The 19,172-nt window shown below is 43.7% G+C and overlaps 1 protein-coding gene across 1 annotated transcript; it reads right to left on the reverse strand.

The window, feature by feature from the left end:
* Positions 1-5,065: 5,065 nt before the first annotated feature.
* Positions 5,066-17,081, reverse strand: LOC123761124 (cuticle protein 7-like). Its single transcript, XM_069339217.1, has 4 exons — positions 16,953-17,081; positions 13,282-13,443; positions 10,759-10,896; positions 5,066-5,845 (listed from the first exon to the last, which is right to left on the reverse strand). The coding sequence occupies exons 1-4, from the start codon at positions 17,079-17,081 to the stop codon at positions 5,663-5,665; spliced, it is 612 nt and encodes a 203-aa protein (XP_069195318.1). The 3' UTR covers positions 5,066-5,662.
* Positions 17,082-19,172: the final 2,091 nt, after the last annotated feature.

Genomic DNA, 19,172 nt, shown 5'->3' on the forward strand with positions numbered 1-19,172 from the left:
GGTATTGATGACGCAGAGTAGCGCACATTTCACCTATTCACTTACTTCACCTACACTTAACCTAACCCACCTAACCTATGGAGCCAGATGCAACAAAATTGCATCGGATTCCATAGGTGGGTTATGTTAGGTGTAAATATGCAAAATTGCATATTGCGTTGCTCTAATTTTTCAACGGAATGATCGATTCCGTTGCAAAATTGACTTAGTAGGTGAAAGGATGTGATGTTAAACCTGAGCAGGTATCGTGTAAGACTTGATATCTCATAAAACTTAGTGATATCCAACCTGTCCTACAAAGAACGTCGCATTTCGCTCGTCTGCGTTACATAAGACCAAAAACTGTCGCACTTTAAAATGGAAGCGGCTGGCGAAAGTGACGTGCTGTCCCGTTTTCTGTTTTGGGTCCTCAGGTAGGTTAGGAGACGACACTTTTAAATTGACCGTTTTCTTGACGTTGGGAAACATTAGGAGGCCGGGGTGGGGTACCAGCTGGTGCCTTCCTAGTCTAATAGAACAACGGGTGGATATACAGTTATCTCGTCATGGTTCAGGGGTAGTGTGTGTGTGTCTAGGGGGAGTCAGGTGAGGCAAATTCAATTCCATTAAATGGCCTCGGTAAGTTACAGAGGGAATTCTGGAATTAATGGACTTGGAATATTTTCTGTAATTGTTTGAGCAGTATTTTCTCGGATACAGTCATGGGAATCACAGTGATTTATTTATCAATACATGTTTATTGATTGATACATGTATTGATACATGTATTGATACATGTATTGATAATTTATTTATCAATACATGTTTATTGATTGATACATGTATTGATACATGTATTGATAATTTATTTATCAATACATGTTTATTGATATACATGATGTATATACTCGTCTTTGTTGATAGCACTGTAAGTGTGTGTGTTGATAGCACTGTAAGTGTGTGTGTTGATAGCACTGTAAGTGTGTTTGTTGATAGCACTGTAAGTGTGTGTTGCCAGCACTGTAAGTGTGTGTGTGTGTGTGTGTGTGTGTGTGTGTGTGTGTGTGTGTGTGTGTGTGTGTGTGTGTTGACAGCACTGTAAGTGTGTGTGTGTGTGTGTGTGTGTGTGTGTGTGTGTGTGTGTGTGTGTGTGTGTGTGTGTGTTGCCAGCACTGTGTGAGTGTGTGTGTGTGTGACCAGCACTGTACGGGTGTTTAACAGCTATAAAAGAGTTTTTATTAACGGCTATATACTCAAAAATTCCTCCCGAGTATCCCCAACGTCACCAAACTGTTGTACTAAGTTGCCCGAACCTAACCTCACCGGAGGACCCACAAACAGAAAACGGAACATCACGTCTATTTCGCGAGCCGCTGCCACTTTTAGTACTTCAGTGTTCGGTCTTGGGCAGGGGGGGGGAATTTATACGTCAAAATGCGATGAATGTCAATAATCACTCGTTGACATACGAGTGATTATTGACAGGTGTATACGATTGTTTGACTTATGAATACACGTTAGACAATTTAATAACGACCAATTTAACCAAATTATATGAAAAACTCTCACGTTTCTCAGTTTTGTATAATTATTATTTCTAACGACTAGGTAATATATTTAGATAACGAAGTGTTCCTTAATATAAAGAGTTATAGCTAAAGTGGATTTAATATCCGCAACTTATTATAAATGTTTGTGGGGATGTGTGCCGTGGGTGTAGAGGGACGCCGTGGGTGTAGAGGGACGCCGTGGGTGTAGAGGGACGCCACGGGTGTGGAGGGACGCCACGGGTGTAGAGGGACGCCGCGGGTGTGGAAGGACGCCGCGGGTGTAGAGGGACGCCGTGGGTGTAGAGGGACGTCGCGGGTGTAGAGGGACGTCGCGGGTGTAGAGGGACGCCGCGGGTGTAGAGGGACGCCGCGGGTGTAGAGGGACGCCGCGGGTGTAGAGGGACGCCGCGGGTGTAGAGTTGACGCCGCGGGTGTAGAGGGACGCCGCGGGTGTAGAGTTGACGCCGCGGGTGTAGAGTTGACGCCGCGGGTGTAGAGTTGACGCCGCGGGTGTAGAGGGACGCCGCGGGTGTAGAGTTGACGCCGCGGGTGTAGAGGGACGCCGCGGGTGTAGAGGGAGGCCGTGGGGTGTAGAGGGAGGCCGTGGGGTGTAGAGGGACGGCCGCGGGTGTAGAGGGACGCCGCGGGTGTAGAGGGACGCCGCGGGTGTAGAGGGACGCCGCGGGTGTAGAGGGACGCCGCGGGTGTAGAGTTGACGCCGCGGGTGTAGAGGGACGCCGTGGGGTGTAGAGGGAGGCCGTGGGGTGTAGAGGGAGGCCGTGGGGTGTAGAGGGACGCCACGGGTGCAGAGGGACGCCGCGGGTGTAGAGGGACGCTGGACGAGGGAGATGGTCAAATCGTCCACTCGGCGATTCGACAAAATTAGTTTCAGTTTGTTAAAACCGCATGTCTCGTTAGTATAGGATGTATTAGCCTAGTTTAGCCAGTTTTAGGCTCGGGTGGATTAAATTAAGAACAGTTAGATTGTGTTGTAAGATTAACTAGGTTTTAAAATCCCTTGGCGAGTCGTTTCATGTATGATGTTACTCTTGTACATTATATAGGTTTATAAATGGGCAATGGAAATATAAACGGGGTTTTTGTTACTATTAAGAATTTAGTTTCAAGAACGATAATATGGTCGTGGGTGAGTGCAATAGAAATATGGTCGTGGGTGAGTGCAATGCCAATGTTATTGAGACTAGCAGTTTATAATGAGTTTTGTAGAATGGATAGATATATTAATGTATCCATTGTGTGGGTGAGAGGGAGGGAGTGATGGGTTTACAAGAGTCCCCCCTAACATGGCCCACCAGACATGCCGTGCTCTCTTGCTCCTCTGTTCTTAATATAAGAAACAAGAGGAGATAAGGAGCCGGATAAGGGGGGGGAAATAAGTAGCTGGACGAGAATAGGGGGGGGGGGGGGTCAGAGAGGTGAGAACAGTTACTTCTCCCACAAAAGTAATTCTTTTCAAATTAATTTCTGTAGTTAGGTTGTTTTCGGACATTTGTTCATAGGTATGGAGTAGTAATTTGAAGTACACTTGTTTCAACACTGTTAAGTGTTTCAACCGACCCGTCGTCAGACCAAGTTCATTCCATCGACCTCAGAGAAGCATTCATAAATTTTAACATTCTGTTCATTCAGAACAGGAATTTTCTCATATATGTTAGAATATTGTGCATATTTAGGCATTGGTTAGGCTAGGTGTTTAGGTACTGTTGGCGATTATTTGTATTTGTAGTGCATGGGTGAAGCCTTTATGGCGTTGTGGTTCGAACAAAAGTCAGCGAAGCACTTGTTCCAGTTGCTGTTGTTTTAGATTCAACTACTTGGAACAAAAAGTTGCAAGTAGCACGGGCTATGGCGAGCCCGTAGTGGATTTACCTGGCACAGGAGCGGGGCTGTAACCCCGCATTTGTTCTGGAAGTGATCGGACGTCATCAGTTGAGTCGTGTGTAAACCGATTTTCATTTATAGACAGGGTAGGGGGGGGGGGGATTGGCAGGTGCACGGAATGGATTTTAGCCTTTGTGAGGACGCGCTGGTTTCAATACTGGTATAGTGTTTCAACACCACCTGCGTTTTCACAAATGTTTATAGAAAACAGAGTTAACATATCTATGCTTAAACCAGAATAATACGATGTGAGTGCGGCGAAGTATAAATAGGTACTGCCTCGCATGGGCCGATCTGCAATTTTAGGTTGTTAAAATTGATGTAACAACAGATAGTAACAACAGAGATGTTGTTCAACAAGATGAGATGTAGATGTAACAACGTTGTTGATGTGAGATGTAACAACAAGATGAACATTGTTGGACATGTATGGTACAAGTTCTTAGTGTCCTCCATATTGAATCCATTTGCACCTAAGTTATAATTTCATTAGGAATACTTCTCACATGTTACACTAGGTGTTCTAACCTCACACATTCACATTTATGTGAATATGAATGACAATGAATTTATATATATATATATATATATATATATATATATATATATATATATATATATATATATATATATATATATATATATATATATATATATATATAATATATATGATATATAATATCATATACGTTAAAAGTAAAGAAAATAATATTTTGCATTTATACGTTTTAATATAAATTCCCAGGGACCCACATAATATTCTAGGCCACCTCGCACCTCTCTCCCTCGTATCCCAGCTTATTTTCTGGTCTCTAGCTAGACTATAAAGCTAATTTCACGCGTCTCTTGTCATTCTACCACAGTCTACGGTTCGTCCTCACCACATCACCCAGAAAACGTAGTCGAAGTGCAAACCATTATCACATACTATGCTATTCTGGATTTAACAGCTGGAGGATAAAAATAATAATAATTTTAGTATAAAAGTATATACATTTTAAACATGATAGTGAAAAGTATGTAATTAAGAAATGTACGTTATATAAAGCCACCAATATGCAGAATGTTTCGTTCATCCGGGTTCTAATATACTTACATATTCCATTTTTTTTTATTCCATTTTTGTATATGTTTGTGAAGAATAAAAGATGTTGGTGATTTATAAAGTTTATCGGTGAATTCTTAAGGAGATCGTATTATTTATATAATTCATTAAGCACCTTATAACCAACATGTGGGCGAGCACCTCTTCAGAAACATCAGGTGAAAGGAAACTTGCCCAATCGTCTCAATCCCGCCCGGGGAATCTAACCTTGAATCGTTAAATGCGTGACCACTGTGTTACAAACTGGACCTCATGTTTGGGAGGTTGTGTGTAGTAAACACGAGTGTTTGACATGATGTTTGGTCTGGAGCCACACTTACATGTGTAGTACACCGCTCGGATTCTAAGTGTGGAGGCCACGGATACTTTTACCTCCTTGTAACCACGATTATAACTGGACTACGAGGCTGAGGCCTCCTTATATCTTCACCCTCCTAATAATCACTATTTACATCATAGTAACATAATAAAGCCATGTCTATGTTCTCCAAGGACATGTCTAAAGCTATTAAGTGTATAGTATTCCTGCTGCTATTATTATTTATATTACTACTACTACTACTACTATTACTATTTACACTACTACAACTATTACTACTACTACTACTAGTCACTACTAAGACCACAACCACTGCTACACGGACTAGGAATAATAATGTCTGAGCTAACCAACCCGGCCTATCACTTAATACATGGCATTTATAACGACATTGACGATTCCGTTGAAAATGCGAAGTATTAGTACACATTAAAGCACCATAACTTTGACGTTTTCAATGAAATGACTCCATTAGGTTAGGTGGGTTGCTTGGGTTTGTACGTTTCTGCTTAGGCAAAGCAGTTGTATCATTTTCGGAGTGTCGCATACAGAGACCGGTGTGGAGAGGGGGGGAGGGGGATCATAGAAGTATGAGGGGGACCTTAAACAGATGGAGGGAGCGTTACCATACTATTCCTGGGCGAATTACAGCCCCACTCCCGTGCCAGGTAAGTTCAATACGGGCTCACCATAGCCCGTGCTGCTTGGAACTTTTTGTTCCTGGTAGCTGAATCTTAAACAACAACAACAGATGGAGGGGAGGGTCCTGCTAGTCAATGGGGGGAGCCGGAACAGTTGGGGAGGGTCCTAGTAGTGTGCCGGAGGGTGTTCAGGTAGTGGGAGGAGGTGGAGAGAGCCTTGCAGTGGTCGGGTGCTGGGCTTGATGGTAAAGGGCCGGGGGTCGCTGCTCGGGGACACTGGGTGGAGCGCCTCCCCATCAAACTCCACATCCGCCACGAAGCCCATAGTGTGGTCGGCCTGGTAAGTTACCTGTGGGGAGTTTACATGTAGTAGCAGTTTACAATTCCTCGGCATCACACTCCACATCCCCCAGTAGCCAATATCACGGCACTTGCAGGCGATGAGTCACAATAACGTGGCTGAAGTATGTTGACCAGACCACACACTAGAAGTTGAAGGGACGACGACGTTTCGGTCCGTCCTGGACCATTCTCAAGTCGATTCGACTTGATTCGATTCGTCCTGGTACATCAAATCGACTTGAGAATGGTCCAGGACGGACCGAAACGTCGTCGTTCCTTCAACTTCTAGTGTGTGGTCTGGTCATCACGGCACTTCACCCGTGGAGGGTTTAAGGATTCTGTTTTATCTAACAGTTTCACACAGAGATCACACTAACGTGATGCATCAAATGAACAAATCCACAAGGGCCGTGACGAGGATTCGAACCTGCGTCCGGGAGCATCCCAGACACTGCTTTAATCGACTGAGCTACGACAGGGTAAAAAAAGAGTTGAAACCGAAGTCTTACTGAACTTACTGGATCCCGTAGCCTCTCCAAGGCACAAACCTCGGAGAGGTTTGTTTCAACTCTTTTACCCTGTCGTAGCTCGGTCGATTAAGGCAGTGTCTGGAATGCTCCCGGACGCAGGTTCGAATCCTCGTCACGGCCCTTGTGGATTTGTTCATCTAACAGTTTATAAGGCGTTATCATAATTTTTAGTAACATTTAGTGTGGTTTACTTAATAATCCACGTTAACAGCCGTAAACATTTTCATGTGTATTTTAAATATTGTTTTTGTCAAGTGTTGTTGTAATGGTTTGGTCATATGGTGCGGAGTTTATTGCCTATTTCTCTTAACAAATTATAGTAAACGAACAATTTTAACTGGTTAGTGGTTGTTTGTTATTGAGCGCTAAGTGGGGACCTTCTGTTTACTTACCTTATGTCTGTTTATCAAAAAAGTGGTGTACGAGTTTAGAGAAAACGTGATGTGTAAACATGTGAGACATCGCGTTATGTAAATATTAAAGAAATAGAGACTGTAAATATTAGAGAAATGGTTTGTGTGTGTGTGTGCGTGTGCGCGTGCGTGTGCGTGTGTTTGTGCGCGCGTGCCTGTGTGTGTGTTGAAGAAAACGCATCGTGTAATAGAGAAAACGTGTTATGCATTAGGGATAACATTAGTAATGTTTCTTAATTTCAATTTCCGTTTTCGGAGACAGGAAGCCTGACTCTCCGTGTTTATTCGCCCACCTTCCTAGGTGAACAGGCGCATCAGGTGTAAGGTTCCCTAGATCAACTACTGACCTTCCACAGGATACAATCCACATACCAACAGTTGCCTAGCTCGACATATATATATATATATATATATATATATATATATATATATATATATATATATATATATATATATATATATATTTTAAACTTTGTTACCAAAAAAAAGTTACATGTAGGGGTACAAAGATTGATTATCATAAGTTGTCGAATTCCTCCAGCTCCTCAGTTGGCGGGCAGGAATCCTGAAAGCAGTGTACATTTCCCCTCTGTATCGCCACACTGAGGCGCTGGAAAAGGAAACTGGCAGCTCTAGGGTCTCTTGTTGTTTCAATGAGCCTAGAACCCAGTTCCTTCAAAAAAAACTGGTGGCACTCTTACTCCAGGCGCCGAGTGTCTCAGAAGCAATTGGGAATATATAATTAGTATGAATAAATACATGGTGAGTGCGTATTTATACACATATATCTGTATCTGTATCCAACAGTTTCACACAGAGATCACACTAACGTGATGCATGAAATGAACAAATCAAGAAGGGCCGTGACGGGGATTCGAACCTGCATCCGGGAGCATCCCAGTCAATCGACTTGAGAATGGTCCAGGACGGACCGAAACGTCGTCGTCCCTTCAATTTCTAGTGTGTGGTCTGGTCAACATACTTCAGCCCCGTTATTGTGACTCATCGCCTGCATATATCTGTACATACATATATTTTAAGTTATGTCTAATGAACCCCATTTTTGACACATGAGTATAACTTGTTACAACCAAAAACTATATAAATAGAGAAATAATGAAACTAAATCAACAAAGTTATTACCGTGCTGGGCGGCACCTCATTTTAACTAAAGAAAAAAAAATGGCAATTTTTCCTTGCTGTATGCTAATTAACAATGTTAGAAGAACAAATTATTTTTTTTCAGAGCAATTTATTTTATGCGGCCCCCAAAGTGTGGCGTAATAAAATCGATTGAGCAGTCGGAGGGTTCAGTGGTACATTTGTGCAAGAACCACCAACACTCATTTATGTCAACCACAAATGTATCTGTAACCCATTTCCAGAAGCTGTAACATGTGCGATGTTTAGTCGAGCCTAAAATGAATGTAACAAAATTGTTGTATGAACCGGCAGGCTCCGGTACCTGTGTTGTGACGGGACTGTGACGTCACACACCACGTGCACGCCCTATATAACACGTGCACGCCGTATAAAACACGTGCACGCCGTATCTCTTCACACTTCACACACTTCATCTCTTTGATTCGGTTGGGATGGGACGAGTTGGATTTACTTAGCCATGACGCAGGCAAAGACATTCATCAGGTGTTGTTGTTTGGGTTAAGTTTAAGAACCCTTGTAGTAGGGTCATTAAGACCATTACAATACCTTACTGACCAACCAACAAGAATACTTTTGTCCTGAACATTGTCCGAGACTAAATTAATTCTTGTGCAGACGAGGAGTCACAACGTGGCTGAAATATGTTGACCAAATCACACACTAGAAAGTGACGGGACGCCGACGTTTCGGTCTGTCCTGGACCATTCTCAAGTCGACAATCGATTTGAGAATGGTCCAGGACGGACCGAAACGTCGTCGTCCCTTCACTTTCTAGTGAGTGTACGTAAATTAATTCTAATTGTATATACACTGAGAAAGCTGCTTACATACCTCTCAAGGCATTGAGTAGATCTAGACAACACATGAAGTTTCAAGCTAAACTTTCTAATATGCTACACTCACCTGAGGTCTATAGAAGAAGAACGAAATCTGATTATGAATATTGGTTCTACAAGGTAGCCAACTCCATCAAAATATTAAATATGTACCCAACTCGACTAATGATTAATCAGCCAATTACTCCATGGGATAACTGGGATCTATCAGTTGATTTTGTAAATGCGCCCAAGAAAGATAGTGTGCACACTACATTGTTAAAACAGTTAACACTGAAAAGCATCACTGAAAGTACTCAGAGTATGGGTAACGATGTTTATCAGTGCTATACCGACGGCTCTGTAGAAGAAGGTGGACGATGTACCGGATGTGCATGTAACATATTTGAACAATCTTCTCTCGTACATACAGCAATGAAGCGCGTCAATGACTGGGCAAGTACAACTCAAACCGAACTTGCAGGCATATACCTTGCCACTGAATTTTTAAAAGACAAAGGCAGTGGACTTATATACTGTAACTCGCAGAGTGCACTCCTGGCATTGAACGCACATAGTAGTGACACCCAGAAAATAGTCAGTGATATTCGAATGAATGTTTTAGCTGCCAAAGAAAACAGATTTGAGATTAAATTCCTATGGATACCATCACATGTTGGCATCTCAAGGCATGACACTGTTGATATGCTTGCTAAGTCAGCTTGCAGAAAACCAGTGGTAGAAATTGATATGGGTGTTTCATTAGCAGTGACAAAGAGAATACTTAAACAAATATCTAATGAAAATCTCACCGACCTAACAAATTCTCAAAGACCTGAAAGTTGTAGCATTAAATATTATGATAGATATCGTGAGGAGACATTCACATATGGGACTAATAGAACAAGAACCCGGCAATGTGATGTTATAGTGGCCAGAATACGCCTGGGATATAGACGTATCTGGCAGCTTTCTCAAAACCCAAATGTCGAGTACACAATGTGTCAACTTTGTGAAAGAGAAAACATGCACTCTCTTGAACATTATATTGTAGAATGTCCCATACTGACTGACTTTCGCCCTCCTGGGCTAAGGTATGCTGAACTCTGTAGTTACTATATGAGTACTGGAACACTTGATGATATATTGGACTTGTATCCAAAATTGACCATGTAATGTATCAATCATACAATGTATGTATGTGATGTAACTATATAACCTGAGCTTGTAAAAGCACCTTCATCACCTTCAGTGATTAAGTGCTTAATTGCACACTAGTTTCTTTATCAGCTACCTCACCCTGTCAGGGTAAATGAGACAAATGTATGTGAATGCATGTATGTGTGTATATATGTATGTGTATGTGTGTGTGTGTATGTATATGTATGGGTATAAAGCATATATGGAAGCTGATCAGAATTACATTTCACCTTTGTGAATGTACATTAATGACACTATGTAAAAGACACATCTAATACTTTATGTAGGGCGTACGTAAATCTGTGTATCTTTGTATTTACGTATGTAGGTTAGCTTAGCATTTTAAAAGCACCGAATCACCTTCTGTGGTTGAGTGTTCAATAAACCCTTGAACTGTATGTTTAACACTTCTCTAACCCTGTCCATGGAGGACAGAAGAAAATGTATATATGCTGGTTAGCATTGTAAATGTGTGGCCACGTCTGTGGTAGAAAATAATAAAAAATAAATAAAATAAGTGTTTCTACATATATTGTTAACTACATATAAAATAAACTTGTGAGAAATACATATCGCTAATCAATTGACGCAGTTTCCAAGAACAAAAAATATATATATTTAGCATAAAAACAGCAAAACCTGTTTGTAAACAGCAAGACGTTAGTGGATTAAAACAGAAACGAAGACAGTGAAAGTGGATTAAAACAGAAACGAAGACAATGAGAGTGGATTAAAACAGAAAATTTAAACTGATTTTTGAATTTTGAATTTGAAAAAAATAAACCACAGTTGAGTTACGGTTTGAAGTCGTCCGTCGGGGAGGACGACGTAGTAGGAGCCCTTGATGAGGTGTCCGTCGGAGGTCTCGTCCTGGCCGAAGTGGGCGCCAGCGAAGTCGTCCGTCACTCCGTACTGGAAGTTGTAGCCTCCGCCCTCCTGGAGAGAGACTCGGGAGTTACTCAAGGGCGTCGTTAGTGTGTGATGAGTAACTTGCGGGAGCCCGTGAGTGTGGTCGTGCAGTAATAGTAATGAGTGTTCTGCCCGAAACGTTGCGCGTACTAGTGGCTTTACAAGATTGTAATTACTGTACTATGTATCCTCACAATCCCAATGTACCTTCTTGTATATATATAAGTAAATAAATAAATTGGTTCTCAGTTGGTATTCCAGCCATTCATCATAAAATGATAGAACTTAATGCACGTATTTGGTCCAAAGTGTCAGCATGTAGTGTTCCAGCCACACACAGTGCCAGCATGTAGTGTTCCAGCCACACAAAGTGCCAGCATGTAGTGTTCCAGCCACACAAAGTGCCAGCATGTAGTGTTCCAGCCACACAAAGTGCCAGCATGTAGTGTTCCAGCCACACAAAGTGCCAGCATGTAGTGTTCCAGCCACACAAAGTGCCAGCATGTAGTGTTCCAGCCACACAAAGTGCCAGCAAGTAGTGTTCCAGCCACACACAGTGCCAGCATGTAGTGTTCCAGCCACACAAAGTGCCAGCATGTAGTGTTCCAGCCACACAAAGTGCCAGCAAGTAGTGTTCCAGCCACACACAGTGCCAGCATGTAGTGTTCCAGCCACACAAAGTGCCAGCATGTAGTGTTCCAGCCACACAAAGTGCCAGCATGTAGTGTTCCAGCCACACAAAGTGCCAGCATGTAGTGTTCCAGCCACACAAAGTGCCAGCATGTAGTGTTCCAGCCACACAAAGTGCCAGCATGTAGTGTTCCAGCCACACAAAGTGCCAGCATGTAGTGTTCCGTCATTTTTTTATTTTTTATTTTTTATTTTTTATTATTTTTTGTATTTTACAAAATATTAATTTTGTATTTTACAAATTACATTTTGTATTCCTGAATTAGCCCAAATGGCGTTATTTTTAATATGAAATTAAACCAAAGGACCCAACCTAACCTGTCGCAGCAATTTCAGGCCCAATATACGCTACCTTAAGCCTAGTATACACATATACTACGTATATGTGTACACTAGGCCACGGAATGTTTAAGTTTGGTTCTAACCTTTTTTTTTGTCTCAGACTCTCATAAAATTGTAATCACAAAATGTGTAACTTTTCAGTGGTCCATCACCACATAATTGGTATTTTGGACTAAAATGTTACTTTAAGCACTATAATTATAGGAGAATAAATTGAAATATTCTAGTTTCTCCTCTTGGTGGTTCTGGTGTTTGTTCTTGAGACTTGAGACGAACTATCTTTCAGTAACATTGGAAGAGATTACCGACGAAAATGGGTCTTTGTGTATAGTTAAATTTTGTGCAGTTATTCCATTCTTACTCTGAAGTAAATAATTATCAATAGAAGGTACCAAACTGGGAAGGCTATGTAGCATCTTACTTTGAAATGATATTGTAAATTTTGTACGGATTTAGACTCGTGTCATAGAGCTATTAGTATTGTGGTCCACGAGGCTGTTGGTGAATTGTCAAGACATGCCACTCGGCTTTGCTGCTTATAATTGTATTTAAAGGTCGACTCCTGTGTGACAGAGCTCCCAGGAGCTGTGTTTAAAGGTCGACTCATGTGTGTGACAGAGCTCCCAGGAGCTGTGTTTAAAGGTCGACTCTTGTGTGACAGAGCTCCCAGGAGCTGTGTGTAAAGGTCGACTCCTGTGTGACAGAGCTCCCAGGAGCTGTGTGTAAAGGTCGACTCCTGTGTGACAGAGCTCCCAGGAGCTGTGTGTAAAGGTCGACTCATGTGTGACAGAGCTCCCAGGAGCTGTGTGTAAAGGTCGACTCCTGTGTGACAGAGCTCCCAGGAGCTGTGTGTAAAGGTCGACTCATGTGTGACAGAGCTCCCAGGAGCTGTGTGTAAAGGTCGACTCTTGTGTGACAGAGCTCCCAGGAGCTGTGTGTAAAGGTCGACTCCTGTGTGACAGAGCTCCCAGGAGCTGTGTGTAAAGGTCGACTCCTGTGTGACAGAGCTCCCAGTAGTTGTGGCGACACCCGAGGGATCCATCGTCTACTAGGATCCTTCAGCAGTTTCATTTACTCTTACGTTCTTATTTTTGCTGTTTTGAATAATAGTCGGAATCACATGAAGTATTCCATCACTTTAAAGTGTGTGTTCTCGTATGTGTTTTATGCGACTGTCATGAGGCTTAAAATGCAAACATAAATCTTGTGCCTTCATCTCTACCCCAGCACCTTTCACTCTCTCTCTCTCTCTCTCTCTCTCTCTCTCTCTCTCTCTCTCTCTCTCTCTCTCTCTCTCTCTCTCTCTCTCTCTCTCTCTCTCTCTCTCTCTCTCTCTTTCTCTCACTTTCTCTCACTCTCATTGTGGCCAAGGAACCCCACCTGCGTGTGGGACGGGTTGGGTGAAGCAGCAACGTGTCTAGGATGCCGAGAAAGAGCAGGCTGTCTCCCCGCTCCGCCCACAGCCACGCCCACACCCCCGCCCACAGCCACGCCCACAGCCACGCCCATGACCACAGCCGTCAGGCTCAGCACCAGAGAAACCTGTAAACGTGACAAAAATATTGTGGAGTAGACCATAAAACCATTAGAGGAAACTGTAAAAAAGGGCTTTTTGGACCATTGTAGTTGGGCTTTAGGACCTTTAACCTTTGTAGGTTTATTTAGGCAGTTAAATATCTGACTAAGTAGCAAGATAAGGTAATAATCAGGATAAAGTGATAAGCAAGAGTGACTATATACAACACATCCAATAACGATAGAACCTATATATGTTCATAACGATTGTATCTATATTTCTAATGATAGTACTTATATCTATAACGACAGTACCTAAATCCATTTAAAATCATAGTACCTATATCTATTTAGAATGATAGTACCTATATCTTTTTATGACGATAGCACCTATATCTTTATAACGGTAGTACCTATATTTATAATGATATTTATATTTATAAATATCATTATTTATAAATATATATATCTATTTGGTCAAACGTACAAAAATAGACTGTTGGACTCCTAAAAGTTCACGTTTTGCATTATTAGATTTGCCAAAATAGATGAAAATAGGAAAAGTAAAGATCCCAGCCAATCCTGTCCCAGCAATCCTAAACCTAATAAAGTATCACGTGTGTGCATTATTAGGCTTAGGAATGTCATTTCTTCGTGCCGTCTACAAAGTAAACAGTACACAACGTCAATTCGACGGGTGCGTCCATGATAGACAGATAAATATCATATCATATCTATCTTCAACGTCCTCCCAGCAAGCATAAGAAATATTGCCGGAACAACCGTGGACATTTTCAAGAGGAAACTAGATTTATTCCTCCAAGGAGTGCCGGACCAACCGGGCTGTGGTGGGTATGTGGGCCTGCGGGCCGCTCCAAGCAACAGCCTGGTGGACCAAACTCTCACAAGTCGAGCCTGGCCTCGGGCCGGGCTTGGGGAGTAGAAGAACTCCCAGAACCCCATCAACCAGGTATCAACCAGGTATCATATTACCGTACCACAGATGTAAGTTGACCAGACCACACACTAGAAGGTGAAGGGACGACGACGTTTCGGTCAGTCCTGGACCATTCTCAATCTGGACAATCGACTTGAGAATGGTCCAGGACGGACCGAAACGTCGTCGTCCCTTCACCTTCTAGTGTGAGGTCTGGTTAAAATGCAAGTTGTTTGATTTGAAAATCATCGCAGTAGAGTGTTTGGACCTTGGGAATGAAACTATCAAGAGAAAACGCCGAGCAATTGCGACTATGTAGCACTGGGAAGGGGTCAGGATAACGATTTGGGATGGGACGGGTGGAAGGAATGGTGCCCAACCACTTGGACGGTCGGGGATTGAACGCCGACTTCAATACTGCTGCTCCTCACAGGATGGGTATGGGGCCCACTACCACTCTCAGGATGGGTATGGGGCCCACTACCACTCACAGGATGGGTATGGGGCCCACTACCACTCACAGGATGGGTATGGGGGCCACTACCACTCACAGGATGGGTATGGGGCCCACTACCACTCACAGGATGGGTATGGGGGCCCACTACCACTCACAGGATGGGTATGGGGCCCACTACCAACACAAGACAGAACACGAAACAATGGGTATAAATTGGATAAGTTTAGATTTAGGAAAGACTTGGGTAAATACTGGTTCAGTAACAGGGTTGTTGATTTGTGTAACCAATTGCCGCGTAACGTGGTGGAGGTGGTGTCCCTCGATTGTTTCAAGCGCGGGTTGGACAAGTATATGAGTGGGATTGGGTGGTTATAAATAGGAGCTGCCTCGTATGGGCCAATAGGCCTTCTGCAGTTGCCTTTGTTCTTATGTTCTTATGTACCACTCACAGGAAGGGTATGGGGGCCCACTACCACTCACAGGATGGGTATGGGGGCCCACTACCACTCACAGGATGGGTATGGGGGCCCACTACCACTCACAGGATGGGTATGGGACCCACTACCACTCACAGGATGGGTATGGGGGCCCACTACCACTCACAGGAAGGGTATGGGGCCCACTTCCTCTCACAGGATGGATATGGGGCCCACTACCTCTCACAGGATGGGTATGGGGACCCACTACCACTCACAGGATGGGTATGGGACCCACTACCACTCACAGGATGGGTATGGGACCCACTACCACTCACAGGATGGGTATGGGGGCCCACTACCACTCACAGGATGGGTATGGGGTCCACTATCACTCACAGGATACAGCTATGGGATGCACAATGAACTAAACTATATTGGATTACCTGAGGGCGGTAATATACCGAGAACTCCAGTGAAATTTAGTAGTCCATTTTTGTGGCCTGACTCGCGTCAACCTGGAACTGGTCTTGCCTGAGCAGGAACGTACGAGCCTAAGCAACCTACCTAACCCATCGAGGTTAATGGTCATCAATCTGAAGTGCTGCGTCAATATTTTGTTTTTTTCCTTTACTGAAGCACCGGAAGCATGTCGAAAGCCTTACAATTAGAATGCAGTGTTTAATATTGGTTTCTTTTAACAGTAATAATGAACATAGCGACGTAAATAGTTACATATATATTTCACCTAACACGTCAAATTTTCCAGCCTATATATTCAAGAGACACAGAAATCACAATGGCGTGATATATCAAATGAATAAATCCACAAAGGCCGTGATGAGGGTTCGAACTTGCGTCCAGGATGATCCCAGACGCTGCCTTAGTCGACTGAGCCACGACATGGTCGAAGGAATTGCAACTGGGATTCGTACTGCTCTCACTCGGATCCCGCAGCCTTTCCGAGACACAATTGTGTAAAACCCCGGTTTGTGTCTGGAAGAGACTGCGGGATCCGTGCGAGAGCAGTAGCAATCCCAGTTGCATTTCTTTTGACCATGTCATGGCTCAGTCGACTAAGGCGCGTCTGGGCCTGGACGTAAGTTCGAACACTCATCACGGCCCTTGTGAATTTATTTATATATATTCAAGTGCTGTAACTCTACTTTATTACGGGTTATTCATGCCCATGCCGCCTCTTGGGGTGGCTTAATCTTAATCTCTACTTTTCATAACCTCGTTGTTGATGCTTTTGAAGACCTGTCGATTTATACGAAAGCGCTCAAGTAATTTCTCGTTTCATTTTCCCTTCGTGGTTATGCGATTCCACATTATTCATGTCTAACAATTCTTATACAACAAGCGTCAGTGTTGAATACTTGTGATAAATATAAAAATAAGATTTTAATCTTATGTGCATTAAAGACATTAGGATTTACTATAGCAATTACCATTTCTGAGTTTGTTGACAAACTGAATTTAATAAAGTTGCAATAATGGCAGCTGCAGGAGGCCTATTGGTTCATATGAGGCAGCGCCTGTTTACATCTATCTAAACTCAATTGTGTGTCTAACCTTCGCTTGAAACAATCCAATGATTCCGCGTCCATTATGTTATCCAGTAATTTGTTCCACAAATGACCGACCATATTTCAAAAGCAGTATTTACCCAGGTCTTTCCAGAGTGTGGAGAGAGAGATAAGAGGTGAGGGCGTGAGATAGTAACCTTAGCCAGCATGACGAGCCAGAGGATGTGTTGTGAACACGGCGACAACACCGACTGCTGCTGCTGCTGCTCTGTCACCTGCTTATATACCTTCCCTCTCCCTGGCTCACTCCAGCGGCCTGGTGCCATCTTCCCTCTGCCTGCCTGGTCTCCTCTCCATGTCTTTCCTCTCTTCCCTGCCTTCCCCTCCTTCCCTGCCTTCCCCTCCTTCCCTTCTTCCCCCTTCCTTCCCTACCTCCCCCTCCTTCCCTACCTCCCCCTCCTTCCCTACCTCCCCCTCCTTCCCTTCCTCCCCCTTCCTTACTTCCCCCCTCCTTCCCTACCTCCCCCTCCTTCCCTACCTCCCCCTCCTTCCCTACCTCCCTCCTCCTTCCCTACCTCCCTCCTCCTTCCCTACCTCCCTCCTCCTTCCCTACCTCCCTCCTCCTTCCCTCACCTACATGTCTCCCACTCGAACACAGATCCTCCATTTCGTACTTCCCTCTCTTTCCCCCTCCTCTTCTCTACCCACACATACCCCTTACTTTGTAACCCTCTTCCCCCCCCCCCCTCTTCCTTAAGTTACTTACTGTACAAGAATGGTACCGCCTTATACCAGTCTTGTTTGTACATTGTTTGGTGATAGCATCTTCCGTGGGGTTGTAGCTGGGAGCGGCCCGCAGGCCCACGGAGCCACTACAACCCGGTGTGTTCAGTACTTCCTGCGGCAACATGTCTGTTGTCTCTTGAAAACCTTCACGTGTCTTCCGTCAACATTTCTTACACTTTTTGCCACGGTATCTAATGGCCGTCGGGGTCTAATGGTTATTCAGGGATTCTTTTCTCTTTGCCTGTGGCATTTCTACTCTTCACTAGGCCTGTCATCTGTATTCCTGAAATGTCAGCACTGTGGAGACATGCCCGAACATTTAGGCACAGGGACATTATCTAACACAGTGCGCAGTTACAAACCAAATATGATTTTAACGTAGATTCAACAGAGCAGTTGTTGTTAAACACATGGGGCATAATCTTACTGAAACGACCATACGAGTCATAAATACTCATACTCCGCCCAAGTAAAACAGAAACAAGCAACACTTGGTGGGTCAGCCAGAGGCTTAGGACCCGCGGAGGAATATACCTGCAAACAAAAAAATCTCTTCTTCACTAGGTGTATGGCACCATTGGGTCTGTGGCACCTCTACTACCCATTGGGTCTATGTCACTGCTGCTCTCCGCTGGGTCTATAGCACCACAACTCTCCACTGAGAGTGTTCTGGAAACTCCTTCAATACTGGCATGAAATTAAAGGTTCGACTATTGGAAGGCATGAAGTAAGTCAGTTGTTTTTGTGGAGAAGGGGGAGGAGGGGTGGGGGTAAGGGAAGGATGGGGGAGGGGAGGAAGAAGGGTGGGGGGGGGGGGGGCAGAGATCAAATGAGATGGATGCGGGGGCTTGGGGGGGGGGTTATCTGGGAGGGTGGAAGGGGACTTCAAAGCCGGTTGTGTAAAACCGGCCGTAGCCTCAATACACAATTGAGTGCAAAGACAGTTGCTGGTACAACACTAATTAGCATCATCTCGGTGTAGGGAACAGGATTTTAAGTACTTCCATAGTGCTGGATTATATTCCGACACTCGGGAGTCGTTGCCCACTGCGCCCGGGTTCGATTCCCGACCTAGGCAGAAAGAAATTAGCTGCTGCAGAGTCTGTCTCCTGTGGATTCCTTCCCATATTGGTCTCCGAATGCATGATAGAACTGATGAGTTGGCCAAGACTTTTGCTCGTAAAGAGGGAATTAATTACCAACTTTGACTGCCTTTGAGCAGCCTGAGGGCACTAATATTCCGGGAACATCAACTAAATTTCGGAGACTTGAGGCAAAGTGAAATTCATACCAGTTACTCCATCTATCATTCTATTATGCAGGAAGTACCGCACGTCTATGGGTCATTCAATAATGTTAGCAGACTTTTAGATGTTACCAAAGCTAGGCTTAGGCTCGGCTACAAGTACCTCTGGCAGTTTGTAACATCTGCTGATGTAGATTTAACTAAATGTAAACTCTGTCAGCAGAACTATTCGTATACTTTGCGTCATTTATATAATGGAATGTGTAAAAATCGCGAAATTCAGAGATAACACCATCAATGGTGTCCAAGAAGTGTGTAAGTACTTATTTCATAATGATGTGCTGCCCGAAATCTTAGCGAAGTATCCAAAATTTGCTTACTGTAG

This window comes from Procambarus clarkii, chromosome 41 (assembly GCF_040958095.1).
Source record: "Procambarus clarkii isolate CNS0578487 chromosome 41, FALCON_Pclarkii_2.0, whole genome shotgun sequence".
NCBI lineage: Eukaryota > Metazoa > Arthropoda > Malacostraca > Decapoda > Cambaridae > Procambarus > Procambarus clarkii.

Coding starts and splice junctions, on each gene's coding strand:
- LOC123761124 (XM_069339217.1), bottom strand. CDS start 17,081: ATGGCACCAGGCCGCTGGAGTGAGCCAGGGAGAGGGAAGGTATATAAG. Junction 13,444..16,952: donor GGCTCGTCATGCTGGCTAAG/GTTACTATCTCA, acceptor TCACGTTTACAG/GTTTCTCTGGTGCTGAGCCT. Junction 5,846..10,758: donor CCGACGGACGACTTCAAACC/GTAACTCAACTG, acceptor AACTCCCCACAG/GTAACTTACCAGGCCGACCA.